The following is a 19,291-nucleotide window of genomic DNA, read 5'->3' on the forward strand; positions in this document are numbered from 1 at the left end:
CCAGAATACGATGACCAAGCTCATTGCCTTAGGATTGAATATTTTCATCGTGAATAAGTGGACAACATGATTATTATTAGCGACGATAGTGAAGAGGAGCGGTGATACGGATGGGTCACTGCTAGGCACATGAAAAAAATTGTTTCTCCCATTACAACGCACGGGCACATTTCCTAGTTACCTTAATAAAAACAGCACTCCTTACCGGGAAAAAAAACAGCACTCCTGACCGATGCAGCGGCTTAGCTGCCGATGACCGGCCCAGGCCTCACCTTCCAGTAGCCCAGTAGCCCACGCAGTCGTCCGTCTTCCGCCGCCGTCTCCAAGAACACAAAGCAATTCGCCGCCGCCGCCGCCGCCGCCCCCTCAACCCCATCCTCTCCCGATCTTTTCCCTCTCTCACACCCCGTCGCTCCCGCCGTCGGTCGATTGAGTGTTTCCAGAATTCTTCGTCCGCCGTCCCTCCCCGCACTCACGCACGCGCACGCCTGGTTCGTGTACGGCTCAGAGCGGAGCAGGGGATCGATTGATGCGAGGTTCGGCTTCCAATCCATCCAGGACGCCGGTCACCGAGGGGAGAGTCCAGATTGTCCACGCGAAACCCTAGATGCGGCGCGCGTACCATCTCCGCGGCCTCGCCCAGTTCTTGCTCGCCTTAGCTCGCGGAGATGGAGCATGACGCGCCGCCCGTCCCCTCGCACCAGGCCCAGGACGACGGCACGGAGCCCCTTCCCCCTACGGCGCCGCCTCGGTGCAGCTGCTCGTGCGCGACCCTCAACTACGACGGTGCGTGCCCCTCGACCCTCTGTCAGGAATCCATGGATTGCATTGTCATATGTCTCTGATCTGCGTACCCGTGGATGGTGGCAGCGGTTGGAGGTGCCCGGCGACGACCTTGGCACCTGCTCCCGCGACCACAGTCACTGCGTCCACAAGAAAGGTACTGAACTAACCACATATCCCCCTCAGGAATCAGAAACAACCATACATTACATTGCCTTATTAAGGCAAGCGAATTCATATGGTTGTAATGTTTAATAAGATTAGCAGCCGTGGATGCAGTGACGTGGCTAGAGAATTTCAGAATCCAGACTGTTGCTGCTATAGACCTACTCTGCTCCACCATTTGGTAAATAATGGCAATGCAGCAGCTGTGTCATTCACGGTTTATGCAGCAGCTGTTCTTGTGCCGATCTGTTGCTCGGTGATCAATTGTGTGTGAGTTGCTTAATTTACTGGGTAAACTGCACAACTCAGTAGCATGCACACCTGAATGCGCTGGGATGACCGGACAAGTTACATGTTCAGTCACCCATTCCATGCCAGCCTATGGCTATGCTTTCCAGCATTTTCCTTATAATTTCCACATGTTATGTGCAGCCGCATGGATTGGGGATATGTACGTCGGTTTGGGTCTAGAGGGGCAATCTTTGAGCATTTGTTTCAACTATCGGGGATCTCAAGTTCACATGGATCGCCCTATGATCAAGTTTCATTCTGGTGCTATGATGATTGTGACAGAAGATGTTTGCTGCAGAAGCAATCGCTATGTAAGTGTGACGTCTCTTTTGATCCTGCTTTGTTTATTTTTTAAATCATTAATATTTCCATTGATTTCCTTCTTGCATAATTGCTCTAATCTCCAGAAATTTTGTGTTGATAAAAATTGCTAGTATATGGGTCATGAAATTGTATTGAGCAGGATAGGAAAAGGTCATTTGATTAATGGAATAGATTATGCCTTAACTCTGTTCAAGACAGGTCTCAGCTGTGATAATGAAATTGCACTGAACAAAACAGGAAAATCATTCGATTAATGGAATAGATTATGCCTTAACTCTGTTAAAGATAGGTCTCGACTCTGATAATGAAATTGTACTGAGCTAAACAGGAAATATGTTATTTTTTAATGGAATAGATTATGCCTTAACTCTGCTCGTGACAGGTTTCAACTCCAATATTAAAAATCAATGCACCTGAATTACTACACAATTTTTCTCATCTGGAACTGCGCTTATAAGGTGTTTGGTCTGAAAGCTATGCTCCTCAATACAATGTGATAAAAGGTTCATGAAATCATCAGGTATGGAAATGCTTGACCGTTTTTGTAAATTACTTAGTACAATATTATCAGTTTGTTTTTTGCATTATTTTCCCAGTTCTCTTGCAGTACTATTCAACAACCTATCTTCCTGCCTATACTAGATAAAAGAGGGTTTCTGTTAGTTATTTTTTCCACTACCGAAGCAACAACTTATCTTCCTACCTACCAGATATACTACTCCTTGATTGCTTAGCTCCTGGCTTAAGAAGCTCCACCATTATTTTATATGATATTAAAAAAATGATTTCTAACTTCGTTGAAAGACACGCACAGTTCTGATTTTCTGGGGTCAATGTTCATTTCTAGAGGCAAATACTCTCAGATTTCTTAGTGAACTATAATCCCATCTACATAATCCCCCTTGATATAGTTCCCTTTATTTGCACGACACAATCTAGCATATGACAGTTCTGATTTGGATTGTGCGTGTTTCTCCAAAAACTAGGATTATATGCCTGAGAACAAACAAATAACGTTATAAACTTACCTCAAAGCCTGTGGGTTGACTGAAGCTTGATAAATAGTTTCAGATGCACTATGGTCTCGTAACAATAGAAATAAGCTTCGAGGGAAAGAGAACCATAAGTATAGGTGACTGCATACTAGAAGATATGTAATCGTGTTGCACTATAGTGTCTTTATAGAAGGCGACAAAATCAGAGAGATCCTAAATTTGGTTTTCTGTTCTTCTCAGTTAAGAAAAGAAACATTAACTCTTTATCAGTAAGGGAATATGCCTTATTAGCATTCTCTTATGGTGGTTATTATTGCTCAACGTTGTGAGGAAAAAGAAGAGTATTCAGATTTTTCTATTTATGGTTATATCTTTTGGATAAACTATAGAAGGGTAAACTGCGAAGAAGAAACATAACGACCACCAGTAGTTATATCTTTATTTTGAATTAAACTAAAGTTGCCATGATAGCAATATTTTAGAATATTCAGATTTTTCAATATTATGGTGATTATATCTTTTGCACATTAACTCTGAAACTGAACTATTTATGTGGGGCTAGAGAAGCGTAATTTCAATACAAACTGCAATTGCTTGGGTAAGAGAAATCAACTCAATACTGGAATTTTCCATATGATGTAGTAAGCGGGGGCGTACCATTGTAAATCGATGTACGGTGAAGGCTAGCCGCATCTTTGGCATGTGGTCAAACCCGACAAGCTGCAACTATGTGGAGCATCCACATTACTGCCACCACATGCTTGCTAAAATAGTTAATCCGTTCGTCCCTGTACATCGGCCACATCTTCGACGAGCATGCCTGATGGCAAAATCGGGCAACTATTATCGTATTGAGTATCCAGAGAGGATAACCGTCATGAAAATCACTTCATGGATCGATGTGCCCATCATCATGGCTGGTAGCAGATGATGCATTATTGGAGCTTTATACTGTATGACTATTCCACGCGGTCTTGTTTGCATCAAAAGCGTGGCCCACTTTGGATAAGAATACACCAACCATTTTGGTAATGGGCATCTCAACAGTTCTGTTTGGGCCTCATTCCCCTAATACGCTAGTAATTGTCTCCTTTTGTCTCAATCCCAAACACTCCATGATCTAAGAGAGGGAGTGCTAGCAGCCATGGCGGCAGTGTCCCCTCCGGCCGTTCATGCAACTTGAGAGGCTCTAGCGATGATGCGTAAGAGGCATCAGCATCACTAAGTTTGCCACCATCTAGCCACAACGATAATGCGACAGAGCATATAGTGGAGGGCAGAGCAAGACAGTCGAGGGAGATGGCTCATCAAAAGAATCCACAACACGTGGATGACAAGTGTAGTAGAGAAGAGGATGAGGGGGAATCACTAGGGAAGCCAAAGGAAGCATATAGTGGAGGGCAGAGCAAGACAGTCGAGGGAGATGGCTCATCAAAAGAATCCACAACACGCGGATGACAAGTGTAGTAGAGAAGAGGATGAGGGGGAATCACTAGGGAAGCCTAAGGGGACAAGCCAAGTGAGGTAGCCTCATGTAATGAACAAGGCGGGGAAGCCGCAGGTGATGACGAGCTTGATAAAGAAGCCATTAGAGGTAGAAGAAACTTCAATCCCTAGGAAGTAGCGAAGAGGACCAAGATTAGACATAAGAAACCAACTATGACGAGCCTTCACAAAGGCAAATGTACTTAGAGCCATTGCCAGTGTTGTCGACATATAGAAGAAGAGTTCGACCACGAGTTGAAAGGTGGCAAGAAGTGTAGGATCATGAGCACTAGCCAAAAACTAGCCGTAGTCACCATCGAGACGAACCGTTCAAACCAGGTATGAGAGCTTTGCTTAAGGCCATAAAAAACTGATGAAGACGACAAACCATGCCGTCAGGAAGAGAATACCCAGGTGGTGGCTACATGTGGACCTCATGCAACTCAACATTTAAGGAAGGCATTTTTGACATCAAGCTGAGAGACAGACCAGTGGCGAACATAAGCCACAATGAGAAGTGTGCGAAGGCCACGAGAGCAAATCTTTGTAGTCTTGGCCATATTCCCGAGGAAAGCCTTACGCCACTAGGTGAGCTTTGTAACACTCAAGAGAACCATTAGTTTATTAACATTATAGATGCACTTACAAGCGATGGGACGAGAGGAAGAGAAATGACATCCCACGTGCCGATGCGCATAAGAGAAACAATCTCCTCTACAATCGCATGCAGCCATTCGAGATGAACAAATGCGTCATGATAAGAAGTCGTCTCAAGAAAAGCGACGCCAGAATAACCATAGTAGTCAATAGGCGGAAGCGAGAGCTCGGAAGCCATAAGTAGGCCGAGTTGGAGGCGGTGCATTGCCAACAGGAGAGGACATTGTAGTCGAGGGAGATGGCTCGTCAGAAGGATCCATAACACGCGGACAAGTGTAGTGAAGAAGATAATGAAGGCGAATCATCGGGGAAGCCTCATGGACGAGCCAGGTGAGGTAGCCTAAGTAATGAACGAGGTGGGAAAGCCGCATGTGACAATGTGTGGGGTCTATAACAGTATTACGGGAGGACACGCTGGGATAGGTGGGTGAGGGCAATAAATGAGTGATAAGTGTATCGGGAAAATTGAGGGAAGAAGTATCCTCAATTGGGTGGTGGGGGGCGAAGCAGAGGATGGATGTGCATAAGAAGGATGAGACTCAATGAGAAGTCACATCTTGAGAAATGCGCATCCGATGACTGACAAGATCCCAACACCGATAGCCCTTGTGCTCATCACTGTAACCTAAGAAGACATTCAATAGATTGATCAGATAGTTTGGTGCGTGAAGAACGTAGCGAAGACAACCAAACAAAGTGTTTAGTACTCCATCCGTCCGAAAATACTTGTCAGAGAAATGGATGGATCTAGAAATAGCATAGTTCTAGATACATCCATTTTTATCCATTGGGGTGGGGGGGGGGGAGGCGAAGCAGAGGATGGACATGCATAAAAGGACGAGATTCAATGAGAAGTCACATCTCGAGAACTACGCATCCGACGACTGACAAGACCCCAACACCGATGGCCCTTGCTCATCACTATAACCTAAGAAGACATTCAACATGTTGATCGGACAGTTTGGTGCTTGAAGAATGTAGCCAACACAACCAAACAAAGTGTTTAGTAATCCATCCGTCTGAAAATACTTGTCGGAGAAATGAATGTATCTAACATATTTCAGTTCTATACATCCATTTTTATCCATTTGTGTGACAAGCAATTCTGGACGGATGGAGTTGTTAGGGGAATGCCCACAAAGACGCTCGAGAGGAATGTCACCATGTAGAGCAGAGGAGGGATGATTGTTGATGAGATAGGTGGCTACGATCATCAATGCCGCCTCATGAAGGTGGCGATGCTTGCGCTTACCAACACTATTCTGACCACGAGCACAAGACAAGAGAATTGAGCAAGTATGCTTTTCTCAGTAAGGAATTCATGCAACAAATGAGGGATATACACACAAGCAGAATCTACAAGAAAGACATGGATATGAGTGGAAAACTGAGTATGAATCAAGGCGGCAAACTTCTTACAAATAGACCTCACTACAAGAAGGCATAAAATATATCGACTTGTGTCGAGAGAAATCATTATAAAGATAATATAGTGGCGATGGCCTCCTTTCGAGGCAAAGGTGGCTGGATCCCAAACATTAGAGTGAAAAGATAAAAAAGATGCCGAGACAGAGTCTCGCTCTAAGGATAAGGTAATTGAACATGTTTACCCAACCAACAATCTTGGTTGTCTAAAGACACATTACCAGTGACAAATCCAAGGAGACCACGTCGAACTAAGGATGAGAGTCAAGAACCACACATGCGATTGTGACTGCGACGATCATGCCAGAACGAGTGGGTACACGAGGTAAGTGAGTCGAACAGGCTGGCAGTGGTGGTAGCGGAGGAAGGCGAAGCCACACTCTAGAGGGCGCGTGAGCCATAGCGTCGAAATGAGTTGTCTGTTAAGTATCATTAGCAGTAAGAATATGAACAGGAGAATTTAGAGGTCCAATGGAGGACAACCTGGAAGAATCGTAAGTCATATGAAAAGATGCTTCAGTACCAAGGATCCATGGTGGTGTGCCTGATTGTGTAAAAAGTAGTCTATCGATACCAAAAGCATCAGTAGCAAAACCTGCAAAACTTGTGGATGAAGAGCCAAAAGAAGCATCTAGCAGGCACTGAAGCAACTATTTGATTTGAATCGTCTTGCATGACAAGGGGAGGCTAAGGTAGGTGCACAGGATCGATCGAACACATGAGAAGCTTTGCTCGATCACTGGAAGATCAACATTGCCCCAATGGCTTGGCGCAAAGGAGCACTTGTCGGAAGTTGGTGCATAAGCCTGATGCGCCTGATAGTGTTTTCACCCCTTCCCACACCTCCCGCGCATTGTTCGTTTCCCGCCAATTCGGCTTGGCATCCTTCCCCTGTTTGCGAGTTCCGTGCCACTGACTTGATCCGACATCCCATGTTCTCCCACCGTGCATCCCGCGCCTTGGCGGTAGGTAGCGTTGTGCTCTCGGTCGTGTCTAATGGGTTAGTCATTGCGGTGTCGACTGCCTGTGCGGCTATGGCGGCGCGCAACAGGTAACATGAGATGTGGGACTGAGGCATCACACATAGCAACCCAAATTCAGGTGAAGGATGCCCAGCCGGACTGGTAGGGAGCGGAGAGCACACATGAGGTGTGGTGGAAGGTATGAAAACATTGTTGGGAGCGGACTGTCGTTGCCGTCGTTTGTTGTACTTGGAGACAAGCGTCGTGGGGATGGCGATTGGGGAAGGCGAGAAGATGGCACTAGGAGGAGAAAGGCATCATTTGCCACCGTACACAGTATGTGCGTCAGTCATGATGGTGGACGGTTGTGGGCAGATATTGTATCTGCATGTGGATTTGTTACTAGGGTTTGTTGGATCATAGTTATGATTTGTGCTAGATAACTTCCTTTAAAGATTGAAGCTGGAGAACTTTAGGGTGTAGTATGATCAACCTGAGATATATTGAATTTATATAGGTATAATATGATTGGCATGAGTGTGGTATTGGTGGACTATTGGATCATCTTGGATTTTACTACTTGGATTCTAGGTTGGAGGTAACTTGGCACTTGGATTTGTGATATTTTGTAGCTTGTATGTGCACCATATGGATATGGGCATGTAGATGATAAATGGATCGGAGTTGGTAGACTTTGATGGTTTTGCTAGCCCTCATATGTATTGGACTTAGATAACTATGATACTAGGCTTGGTTGGATCATAGTTATGATTTGTGCTGGATTCCTTAGTTTGAAGATTGAAGTTGGAGAACTTTAGGGTGTAGAGTTATCAATGTGAGATATATCAGATTTGTTTAGGTACAGTATGATTGGAATGAGTGCAATATTGGTGGACTATTTGGATCATCTTGGATATTGCTACTTGGATTCTAGGTTTAAGATAACTTGGGCACTTGGATTTGTGATATTTTGACCTAAGCTTAGTAGCTTGTATGTGCCCCATATGAATATGAGCCATGGAGAGGATACAAATGGATCGGAGTTGGTAGATTTTGATGATTTTGCTAACCCTCCCCAAGAATATTATGAGTACAACATCATCATGGGAGGAGGATTTGAATTAATTAGAATAGATGACAATTTTAATGTTATGTGCCTTTTTGGAGCAGTGGATCTCGCTTTTATTATGTGTTTGTGCCACTTCAGATGCAATAGTAGTAGGAGAGTAGTACATATGAACCTTGGAACTATTTGGATTTATTTAGGTGATTGTGATCTTGAAAAAAATCTCATGGATAAATAACTTCTAATTTTTGTATCTATAGTCACCTAGTGGAAGTTTGCTTTATAAATTTGGACTTGGGTAACCATGATACTGGGCTTGGTTGGATCATGGTTATGATTTGTGCTAGATTCCCTCCCACCTTTGAAGATTAAAGTTGGAGAACTTTTTGGGTCTAGTATGATCAACCTGAGATATATTGAATTTATATAGTTGTAGTATACAATGTTTGTCCTCCTGTCACCAACCCGGGATACATTGTGGGGATGGGGTTCATGATCCAAAGGAGTTTCAGTTCGATGATTTTATGATGGTTCCAACTTAGATGTGTTTCCAGCCTAGAAATGAGTTCTTTGCTCAGCCTCGTGGTATTTCCTCCTGTGGAAGAGGTGGCTGGGTTAGTAGAAGTCAAGGTGGTCGTGGAGGGTTGTGGAGGGAAAACCACGCATGACTCAACCCAATGTATAAGAAGAAATATGATTTTGACCATGCGAATGGAAATACATGTACTTGCAGTGCCAAAGGAAACAAATGTTAATTTAGGGGATTCTGGTACGAAGCCACCTTGCAAGAGGTTATTGAGTGCAGGCAACCCTGTGTTGTTGAAGGACCCTTCCTTGGCGTCGGGGGAAATGAAGTGACACGGGTCTTAAGACTGTGAGGGCAAAATTGGGACGAGTGACTCAGCTCAGGGTTCCTCTATGCAAGTTCAAGTGAAAAGGCAGAGGATGGCAGGGCATGCCGCTCTTGATAGCGTTTACATCGCTTCCTCATACATCTCGTGCAATTTTTGTTTCCTGCTGTTTCAACTTGGCGTCCTTACCTTGTTTGCGGGTTATGTGTCACGGACTTCGTTCCGCATCCCGCGTTCCCTTGCTGGGCGTCCCTAGCCTTGGTGACAGGTAGCGACGTGCACTTGGGCGCTTGGCGTCCTTGGGTAAGTTCGGGGGCGGTGCCCAAGCTTGCAGCTATGGTGACAACTTGCATGGGAGCATATGATGTAGGAATAAGGCAGCACATGAGTAACTCGCATCCAAGGAAATGATACCTAGTCGGACATGCAGGCAATGGAGAGTACGCGGGAGGTGTGGGTAGGGGTGAAAACGTTGCCGGAAGCGTACTGCAACTGCCGTTAATTAGCCTTTAGATCCAGAGTCGAGTGGCGAGGGTATGGCGATAGAGGAAGCGGGGAAGATTCTTTCCTTTGAAGATTGAAGTTGGAGAACTTTCGGGTGTAGTATGGTCAACCTAAGATATATCGGATTTATATAGGTATAGTATGATTGGCATGAGTGCGGTTTTGGTGGACTATTGGATCATCTTGGATATTACTACTTGGATTCTAGGTTGAAGTTAACTTGGGCACTTGGATTTGTGATATTTTGACCTAAGCTTAGTAGCTTGTCTGTGCCCCATTGGATCATTTTGGATATTACTACTTGGATTCTAGGTTGGAGGTAACTTGGGCACTTGGATTTGTGATATTTTAACCTAAGCTCTGTAGCTTGTATGTGTCCCATATGGATATGAGCATGAGATTATACAAATGGGTCGAAGTTGGTGGACTTAGAAAACTATGATACTAGGCTTGGTTGGATCATAGTTATGATTTTTGTTAGATTCCTTTGAAGATTGAAGCTGGAGAACTTTAGCGTGTAGTATGATCAACTTGAGATATATCGGATTTATATAGGTATAATATATTATTGGCATGAGCGTGGTATTGGTGGACTATTGGATCATCTTGGATATCACTACTTGGATTCTAGGTTGGAGGTAGCTTGGACACTTGGATTTGTGATATTTTTACCTAGTAGCTTGTATGTGCCCCACATTGAGATGAGCATGGAGATGATACAAATGGATCGGAGTTACTAGACTTTGATGAGTTTGCTAGCCCTCCTCATGTGTATTGGACTTAGATAACTATGATACCAGGCTTGGTTGGAACATTGTTATAGTTTTGTGCTAGATTCCTTTGAAGATTGAAGCAGGAGAACTTTAGGGTGTAGTATGATCAACCTGAGATATATCTGAATTATATATGTATAGTATGATTAGTATGCGTGCGGTATTGGTGGACTATCGGATCATCTTGGATATTACTGCTTGAATTCTAGGTTGGAGATAACTTGGGCATTTGGATTTGTGATATTTTGACCTAAGCTTAGTAGCTTGTATATGCTCCAGATGGATATGAGCATGGAGATGATACAAATGGATCGGAGTTGGTAGACTTCTATGATTTTGCTAACTCTCCCCAAAAATGTTATGAGTACACATCATGGGAGGATGATTTGGATTAATTAGAATAGATGGCAATTTCAATGGTATGTGCCTTTTTGGAGCAGTTGATCTCGCTTTTATTATGTGGTTGTGCTACTTCAGATGCAATAGTAGTAGGAGAGTAGTACTTATGAACCTTGGAACAATTTGGATTTATTTAGGTGATTGTGATCTTGAAAAAATCTCGTGGATACATAACTTCTAATTTTTGTATCTGTAGTCATCAAGTGGAAGTTTTCTTTATAAAATTGGACTTGGGTAACCATGATACTGAGCTTGGTTGGATCATGGTTATGATTTGTGCTAGATTCGCACCTTTGAAGATTAAGGCTGGAGAAGTTTTGGGTCTAGTATGATCAACCTGAGATATATTGAATTTATATAGTTGTAGTATACAATGTTTGTTCTCCTATCTCCAACCCGAGATACATTGTGGGGATGGGGTTCATGATCCAAAGGAGTTTTAGTTCGATGATTTTATGATGGTTCCAACTTAGATGTGTTTCCAGCCTAGAAATGAGTTCATTGCTCAACCTCATGGTATTTCCTCCTCTGGAAGAGGTGGCTGGGTTAGTAGAAGTCAAAGTGGCCGTGGAGGGAAAACTAGGCATGACTCAACCCAATGTATAAGAAGAAATATTATTTTGACCATGCGAATGGAAATACATGTACTTGCAATGCCAACGGAAACAAATGTTAATTTAGGGGATTCTGGTACGAAGCCACCTTGCAAGAGGTTATTCAGTGCAAGCAACCCTGCGTTGGTGAAGGACCCTTGGCGCCGGGGGAAATGAAGTGACAGGGGTCTTAAGACTGTGAGGGCAAAATTGGGACGAGTGACTCAGCTCAGGGTTCTTCTATGCAAGTTCAAGTGAAAAGGCAGAGGATGGCAGGGCATGCCGCTCTTGATAGCATTTGCATCACTTCCTCATACCTCTCGTGCACTTTCCGTTTCCTGCTGATTCGACTTGGCGTCCTTACCTTGTTTGCGGGTTATGTGTCATGGACTTGGTTCCGCATCCCACGTTCCCTTGCTGGGCGTCCCTAGCCTTGGCGACAGGTAGCGACGTGCACTTGGGCTCTTGGTGTCCTTGGGTAAGTTCGGGGGCGGTGCCCAAGCTTGCAGCTATGGTGACAACTTGCATGGGAGCATATGATGTAGGAACAAGGCAGCACACGAGTAACTCGCAGCCAGGGAAATGATACCCAGCCGGACATGTAGGCAATGGAGAGTACGCGGGAGGTGTGGGTAGGGGTGAAAACGCTGTCGGGAGCGTACTGCCGATGCCGTTAGTTAGCATTTAGATCCAGAGCCGAGTGGTGAGGGTATGACGATAGGGGAAGCAAGGAAGATTCCTTCCTTTAAAGATTGAAGCTGGAGAACTTTCGGGTGTAGTATGATCAACCTAAGATATATTGGATTTATATAGGTATAGTATGATTGGCATGAGTGTGGTATTGGTTGACTATTGGATCATCTTGGACATTACTACTTGGATCCTAGGTTGGAGGTAACTTGGGCACTTGGATTTGTGATATTTTGACCTAAGCTTAGTAGCTTGTGTGTGCCCCATAGGATCATCTTGGATATTACTACTTGGATTCTAGGTTGGAGGTAACTTGGGCACTTGGATTTGTGATATTTTGACCTAAGCTTGGTAGCTTGTATGTGCCCCATTTGGATATGAGCATGGGGATGATACAAATGGATCGGAGTTGGTAGACTTTTATGATTTTGCTAGCCCTCCCCATATGTATTGGACTTGGATAACTATGATACTAGGCTTGGTTGGATCATAGTTATGATATTTGCTAGATTCCTTTGAAGATTGAAGCTGGAGAACTATAGGGTGTAGTATGATCAACTTGAGATATATCGGATTTATATAGGTATAATATATGATTGGCATGGGTGTGGTATTGGTGGACTTTTGGATCATCTTGGATATCACTATTTGGATTCTAGGTTGGAGGTAGCTTAGGCACTTGGATTTGTGATATTTTTACCTAAGCTTAGTAGCTTGTATGCGCCCCATATGGATATGAGCATGGAGATGATACAAATGGATCGGAGTAGACTTTGATGATTTTACTAGCCCTCCTCATGTGTATTGGACTTACATCCAGTAACAAGAACCTAGGGGAGACGGGAGGAGTGTCGGCGGGAGGAGTGTCGGCCGCCGAGACGGCTGTCCACATCGATGTTGCCGTCGCCTTCCAGGAGCTTCCACCTACCCGCCATGACGGCCGATGCGGACTCCTCCTTGGGTGAGTGCTTCCCCCTACAGCATCTTTCCGGTGGTGACACCCTCATCCACCACCACGGGGCGACAAGAGCTCAGCCCCTTCCTGAGGGTCCCGTCCTCAACATGCTCCAAAGCTCCATGGGTACTGGTAAGCGCCCAAATTCCTGATACAAGCTGCTACACAACTGTTCTATGTTTTTCATGGATCCGAACAAAAATACTAAGCAAATTGCCGCCGAGATGCTGGTTAAGGTGATTCCCACCATCACTTGTGCGTTCTCCCTGTTGGATTGGTCATTTATGATTGATTTCGGGTCTCTTTTGCCTGCAGATCCGTAGTTCTTCCTGTCACTGGTCTGTATCTGTTACCGCACTCATCGATCTGTGGGTAAACCTTTGTTTTGACCTGGTTTTCACCATCTGCTTTAGCTGAGCCCATGTTGACATTTGTTTGGTTTTGGACTGATCCATTCTTTGCAGGTGCTCCTTATTTTGGTTGATCCCCTCGTCGGTTGGTCGTTGGATCCGTGGCGGCCTTCAAGTCTTCATCCACGTCCAAGGACCTGCAGGTTATGGTTCCCACTATCAAACATTGTAGTCTGAAAACATACGTTGTACTTTATTCGCTCATACTCTGTCCCCAGAAGCTTTTATGCATTTGGTAGGACCTAAACTCTATTTGCATTCAGAAATATTTCTGCTAAATACTTGATTTATGTACGTTTCATAAAATGTATGAAAAATGTGGTTGGTTTTCCCTTGTCCCTGAAATTTAAAGCTTTGTTGAATTACTGTACAGTGATCAGATCAATTCGATCATGCATTGCCTGTGTGTTATTATTCTTCGTCAGTTTTGTTCTGAAACGGATGGGGACAAAAGCACACTATCACATACCCTTCATGTTTTTTAGGTGAAAAACGTCAGGGAAAGAATTTGTTGTGGTTAATTTTTCCAAGTTAAATGACGCCGTATGTATGTGTACATACTTGTGTTGGACTGTTATGAAGCATATATTCAGTCACAGTTAGTAGACGGGATCTGTGTGCATTCACGAACCAGCTAATTTGTACCCTGTTTGTTTTTCTTCACATTCACTGATAAGATCCTACTAAATGAGTGAGTGCATAAATCGATTGGTCACTTGTGTAAGCTCTACTTGCATTGGCGATTATTTCTGCTCAACTAATACACTCGCTGGCTGGGATTTGTATTAGTAAATATGTCTGTCTCTGTGATTCACATACTTGTTTGTTACACCACTGAAGAACAAAACGGAAGTAAATTAAAGCTGCATGAAACAAAAATGCATTACTACTCTCCTGTGCTTTACTACTCTGTTTCCTCTGCTCTTGGTAACTTCAGTTCAGTTCAGCGGGTGTGAAACCAAAGATGCATTCACATGTCTGTAACTTTGTATCTTGGTTCTGTTTTTATTGTTAGTTCCAAAGATATAGTCACTTCTTTCTGACTTCAAACTCTGTAACATGTCTACTCTTCGTTTAGATTTTTTTTATTCCAGTAGTGTTGCTGTAAGTAAGCAGGTTTCTTATGGGGAATGGAGATGAGTCTCGTGAAGACGGTGAGCGGAAAGGAGACAAGGATGGCGACTTGATGCTCCTTGGAGACGTCCTCTGGAGGTGATTTTTCTGGGCCTTTTGTTTACTATTTCACAGAGATGGATCCGCATGCAGCTGCTACTCGTGTTGTTGTTCAGCTATATTCTGTTCTCTTGGTTATGGAATTTGGGGTGTTTTGGTGGTCTGATGCTTTTAGTTTCAGCTTAACTTTGCTTTAGAAATGGCCAATTTGGATTTAACGAACAGTTTGCATATTAGTGAAATATACTGAATGGGGATCTCTTGGTTATTGTGGCAGCCGTTGGATTGGGTGTTATGGCATCTGGTGATCTGATGATGTTAGTCTCGGCTTGTTTTTGCTCGATAAGTGATCGATTTGGGTTTGATGAATAGTTGTACTATTGGCAGTATATACAGAATGGGGATCTCTGGGTTGTGTACTATCGCATCTGAGGTTCAGTGTTTTGGATGTGTGGCTGATCTTGCTGTTAGTTTCGGCTTATCTTTGCTCCAAAAATGGTCAATTTGGGTTTAACGAATAGTTTTATTTGGTAGTGATATATACGGAGCAGGGATTTCTTGGTTACTGTGGAGGCTGTTGGATTGGGTGTTATGACATGTAGTGATCTGATGTCGTTGGTTTAGGTTTATCTTTGCTTAAGAAAAGACCGATTTGAGTCTGATGAATAGTTGTACTATTAGTGATATATACGGAATGGGGATCTCTTGGTTGCTGTGGTAGCTATTGGATTGGGTGCTATGGCATCTCAGGATTGGATATTTTGGATGGTTGGGTGATCTGATGCTGTTAGTTTTGGCTTATCGTAGCTTCAGAAATGATCAATTTTGGATATATTGAATTGGATTTTCTCTCTGTTGGGCCCATTGGTGGAGTCCCCCCTGGGGCCTTTGAAATCCCAGAGCGGGCCCTGGGTTTAGTATGTCATTATAAGCTTAAATTATTTGCTCTATAATTTCTATACAGTTCTTGCATAATATTTGTTTCTGCTTTCGTCTTATCATGTCATTTCTATATAGTTCTTGCATAATACTTGCTAGCTTATTCCCAGTACTAAATATGCTACTTTGTGATATGTTATAATAAGCATGTATGCATCTGACTTCCTGTCTTATTTAGAGTATACATAATTTATTTTTGGTTCTTCGGCTCAAGTTTTTCCTTAGTAACTAGGTAATAAACAGTACGAAAATAGGCGGTTCTCCTCTTTCATATGCATGTTTAGAAACTGTATTGACCTGTTTCATATGTTGTGGTCACTTTTTTTTTTGCATCAATGGCACCTATTGTATGCACTTTGTTTCACTAAGAGCCCTCCTTGCTTTTTTTTTCCCTTCAATAAATTCGTTTCGTTTTTAAGGTTTATGACAAAGTGGAGATGGAGGACTCCCGACGACAAATGGATGACACCGAGGTGATAACTGTTGGTTCTCTTGAATGTTATATTGTTTTTTCCCTTGGAAGATGTTGCGCATAATTTAAGGCCTCCTTTGATTTGAAGGATTTTTCATAGGAAAAACACAGGAATGCTTGCAGCTTGGATGTTTATAGTGAGGTGTCAAGAAATCTAGCTTCTAGATTATTATGTGCATGGACCTTCGTTTTTTGCTCTTTTCTTGTTTCTTTATACATTTCCAATGCAACACTGGACAAATGAGCTTTCATGCCCGAGTAAGCTCGAAACTGTTCTTAGTGTCTGAGATTCAAAGGATCGATTGATAGCTGCCCGGAACCATTAACATTTTGGCCTTTAGCCTTCGTACCTTGCTTTGAAACATTTTGTTCTTATCGTACCACGACTATTCTAATTATAGGAGGTGCATTCTTACCAAGTATTTTTTTTCCTTGTCCGGTGGACCAGCTCTTGGTTCCAGCTCTTGGTTCAGAGTTGGACGAGTCCGCTTGCCGGAGCCCCGCCGCCTGCCCGTTTCGAGCCGCCCACCTCGCTCAGCAATTGCGACCCGTCCTCCATACACACCCTACCGCCTAGCTAGTGTCCGGGAGGCGGCGTGAGACGTGTTCGCTGCGGAACAGTGACCCCGGCCTGTTCGTGAGCTCGTGGGACTGCCTCACGCGGTCAGTCCACGGGGATCGGGCGACGGCGTCTGGTTCTGAACGGCGATGGATGCCCGCGTGCCACTTGGAGAAGAGCACAAGGTATTTGTCGTTATGCCTTTGCCGCGTCCGCGTGCACCGGGAGCCGTCCAGATGGCACCGGTGGCAGTGCCTCCTCCTTGCCATTCAATTGCTGTCATGCCCTTCGATCGATTGCGCAGTCATGGGTTCGTTCGTGTGGTCTTAAACACGCTGCAGATGTTCAGGTAGGCTTATCTCTCTGGGTGGACTGGTCTCCGCCGGCCGCAGGGCGCAGGCCAGGTGTTTGTGGATATGCCGCAGGAGGGGAACCAGTGCCAGGATAATATCTACGTTTCTGTTGGATATTCTTAGGGTGTAGGAAGTGGTCTTGGACTCTTGGTGTTGGTGGTGTTGAAATGCCATGCCAAATTGTTTTAGTTTCTGAGAAGCCATTTTCTTCTGGTATAGTACCTACTTTCAGAAAAATCAGAGTCCACTCACCACGTCAACAATTTGGATGTGGCCATCCTATCAGGAGAGGTTCCTTGTACAACTTCTCAACTACATAGTCATTCATGAAGTCTGAATACTACGACTCGCTGCTCAGAAAAGTCCCAAGGTATAGCATCTGGTTACTTGGTGCCTGTTCTTAACACTCTCCAGTCTTCTTCACCAGCAAACTGAACTGAGAGAAGATGATGCTCTGGACGCGTATGGCCGTATGGGCTCATCACGATGATCGTGGAGGCTGCAAGGACAGTTAGAAGGAACCGGGAAACCTGCCAGCTGCTGGCGCGGCGTGTGAAGATGATTGGAGACCTTCTCCAGCAGCTCGAGAGCACGCAGCTGATGCAACATACGGAGACCGGGTCGGGTTTGCAGGCGCTGTTCGGCCACAGCCGATTTCGGCCTTTATAACGCGTTTTTCCCGGCCCTTAAAACGGTTATACGGGTCGCAGTTTTAAGGGGTCTGCTAAGGTTGCTCTTATCTGGCAGTCAAAACTGAAAAAGTAGCGACGATAGTCTGAATGTGAAGATGATGGACTAAACATGACAGATGACAAACTAAATAGCAAATCTATCGTTTTAACTATCCTCTGAATATGACTAAAGAAATAAGAAAGAACATGACTAAAAAAAGACAATGAGTAAAACTGAAAACTAAAATAAAAATGAATGAATAAGATTGAAGACTAAAAATAAGAAGAGGACTAAGAGGATCAATGAACTACGCTAAAGAAATAAGTACCAGAGGTGAACTAAATGAACAACTGATCGAGAAATCTAAACAATCGCTGAGAGATAAAAATGAGGAAATTGACAAGCTGAACAGAGGTGGAAACAATCGGATGTGACCCATGAGGGACAAGACTGAAGAGGGATGCAAATGAGGCCACTCATGATTACAAACTGAAACCTGAAGAAAAACTAAGATACTAACTAAGAAGTTTAGACCGAAGAAGGATGTAAATCAGGCTAAGATACTGACTAAACAGTTTTGACTGAAATATTGAAATGAGGCAACTCCTGATTACAAATTCAAACATGAAAAGGAAAGATACTGACTAAAAAGACTGAATACTGAAACTATATTTAAAATATTTAATTCTAAACCATAACCACGGAAGACTGATGACTGATAAACAATGGCACTGATCAAATCCTACAGGAAAACAACAATGAGAAAAGGATTATAAAAATGCATGGTCTGCAGAGTCCGTTGCCTATCACTTAGAGCATAAACGGATTGGACAACGACGACGCTATAACGTCGTTCCCCTTTTTGAAGGCATTGTCTTGTTGCTCGACGGCCCTGGTGTTGGATCTTGAGTCTTGCGAGCGACCGCGTCAATTCAGGCTGCATCTCATGGCATGGGCATCCTAGGCGCTATGTACGTCCTACCAGATGCTTCTCCCATGGTTTTCGTCTTCGGCCTGGCCGGGTCCTGCAGCCCACTCGCCGATCTCCGGGTGTTCTCGGTGGGAGTACGTTGATCATGTCAAGTCTGAAGCCGCGGTCATTCGGAGGTGGTGTCTTGTGTTAGTCGCGACGCGGTATGGGTGTCCTGTGCCCCGTGTCTCATTGCCTTATGTGGCCGGAGGCCGGGCTAGGTCGGTTTAGCCGTGTGTGTCCCTTGTTCGGGCTGAGCATCCATCTTCCCTCTGCTCCAGGCACCATACTCGCGCCTTAGTGTTCGTGTAGTGTGTTGTACCCTATCTTATACTTTCTCTATTCTCTTCTATCAATGAAATGATACGCAATCGTATTCACGAAAAAAGAGAGCATAAACACACACTGAGACGTCGGATGAACATCAGTGGAAAACCTCCAGATCTGAACCTGAACTGGAGCAACATGGAGCTACTTCAGAAAAATAAAACAGTTTCTGCAGAGCTATATATCATGTGGTTGACAAAAGGTCATGCTACATTGCTACTGAGGTTTCGAGGCTGTAAATCCTTTAGTTGTCTGGACCTACAAAAGATGAACTGCTGCTGCTAGCCTACTACCACTGTAAAGTTAACCACAAATTAAAGCTAGCTTCCAATCGACTGGAAGTTAGCGAAAGATCTGAACGATCCCGTTTTAACGTTCCCTCGCGCACGATCCCTTTTTCTTTTTCCCCAAGTGATTCTGTGTTGTGTGGAAAAAAAAATGCTGGAGCAGGGATTCAAACTCTGGTCACCTACTGCTACCTCAAAGAGGTTAACCAAC

General features: G+C 44.0%; 1 protein-coding gene across 13 annotated transcripts; it reads left to right on the forward strand.

Annotated features, from left to right (window-relative positions):
* The first annotated feature begins 290 nt into the window (after positions 1-290).
* Positions 291-17,555, forward strand: LOC123088266 (uncharacterized). 13 transcript variants are annotated; one of them, XM_044510463.1, is made up of 10 exons: positions 291-786; positions 871-940; positions 1,381-1,550; positions 1,946-2,083; positions 12,784-13,050; positions 13,234-13,290; positions 13,383-13,471; positions 14,445-14,540; positions 15,860-15,913; positions 16,361-17,207. In XM_044510463.1, the coding sequence occupies exons 5-10, from the start codon at positions 12,907-12,909 to the stop codon at positions 16,491-16,493; spliced, it is 573 nt and encodes a 190-aa protein (XP_044366398.1). In that variant the 5' UTR covers positions 291-786; positions 871-940; positions 1,381-1,550; positions 1,946-2,083; positions 12,784-12,906; the 3' UTR covers positions 16,494-17,207. The 13 variants fall into 13 exon arrangements, 1 of the variants encoding a protein (XP_044366398.1); XR_006441808.1 differs by having other exon boundaries at positions 1,946-13,290; positions 13,383-14,540; positions 16,361-16,656; positions 16,813-17,187; XR_006441810.1 differs by lacking the exon at positions 16,361-17,207 and adding an exon at positions 17,252-17,555 and having other exon boundaries at positions 1,946-13,290; positions 13,383-14,540.
* Positions 17,556-19,291: the final 1,736 nt, after the last annotated feature.

The sequence above is a fragment of the Triticum aestivum genome, chromosome 4A (assembly GCF_018294505.1).
Source record: "Triticum aestivum cultivar Chinese Spring chromosome 4A, IWGSC CS RefSeq v2.1, whole genome shotgun sequence".
In the NCBI taxonomy this organism is placed as follows: domain Eukaryota; kingdom Viridiplantae; phylum Streptophyta; class Magnoliopsida; order Poales; family Poaceae; genus Triticum; species Triticum aestivum.

Coding starts and splice junctions, on each gene's coding strand:
- LOC123088266 (XM_044510463.1), top strand. CDS start 12,907: ATGCGGACTCCTCCTTGGGTGAGTGCTTCCCCCTACAGCATCTTTCCG. Junction 13,051..13,233: donor CCAAAGCTCCATGGGTACTG/GTAAGCGCCCAA, acceptor TTTTGCCTGCAG/ATCCGTAGTTCTTCCTGTCA. Junction 14,541..15,859: donor CTTGGAGACGTCCTCTGGAG/GTGATTTTTCTG, acceptor TTCGTTTTTAAG/GTTTATGACAAAGTGGAGAT.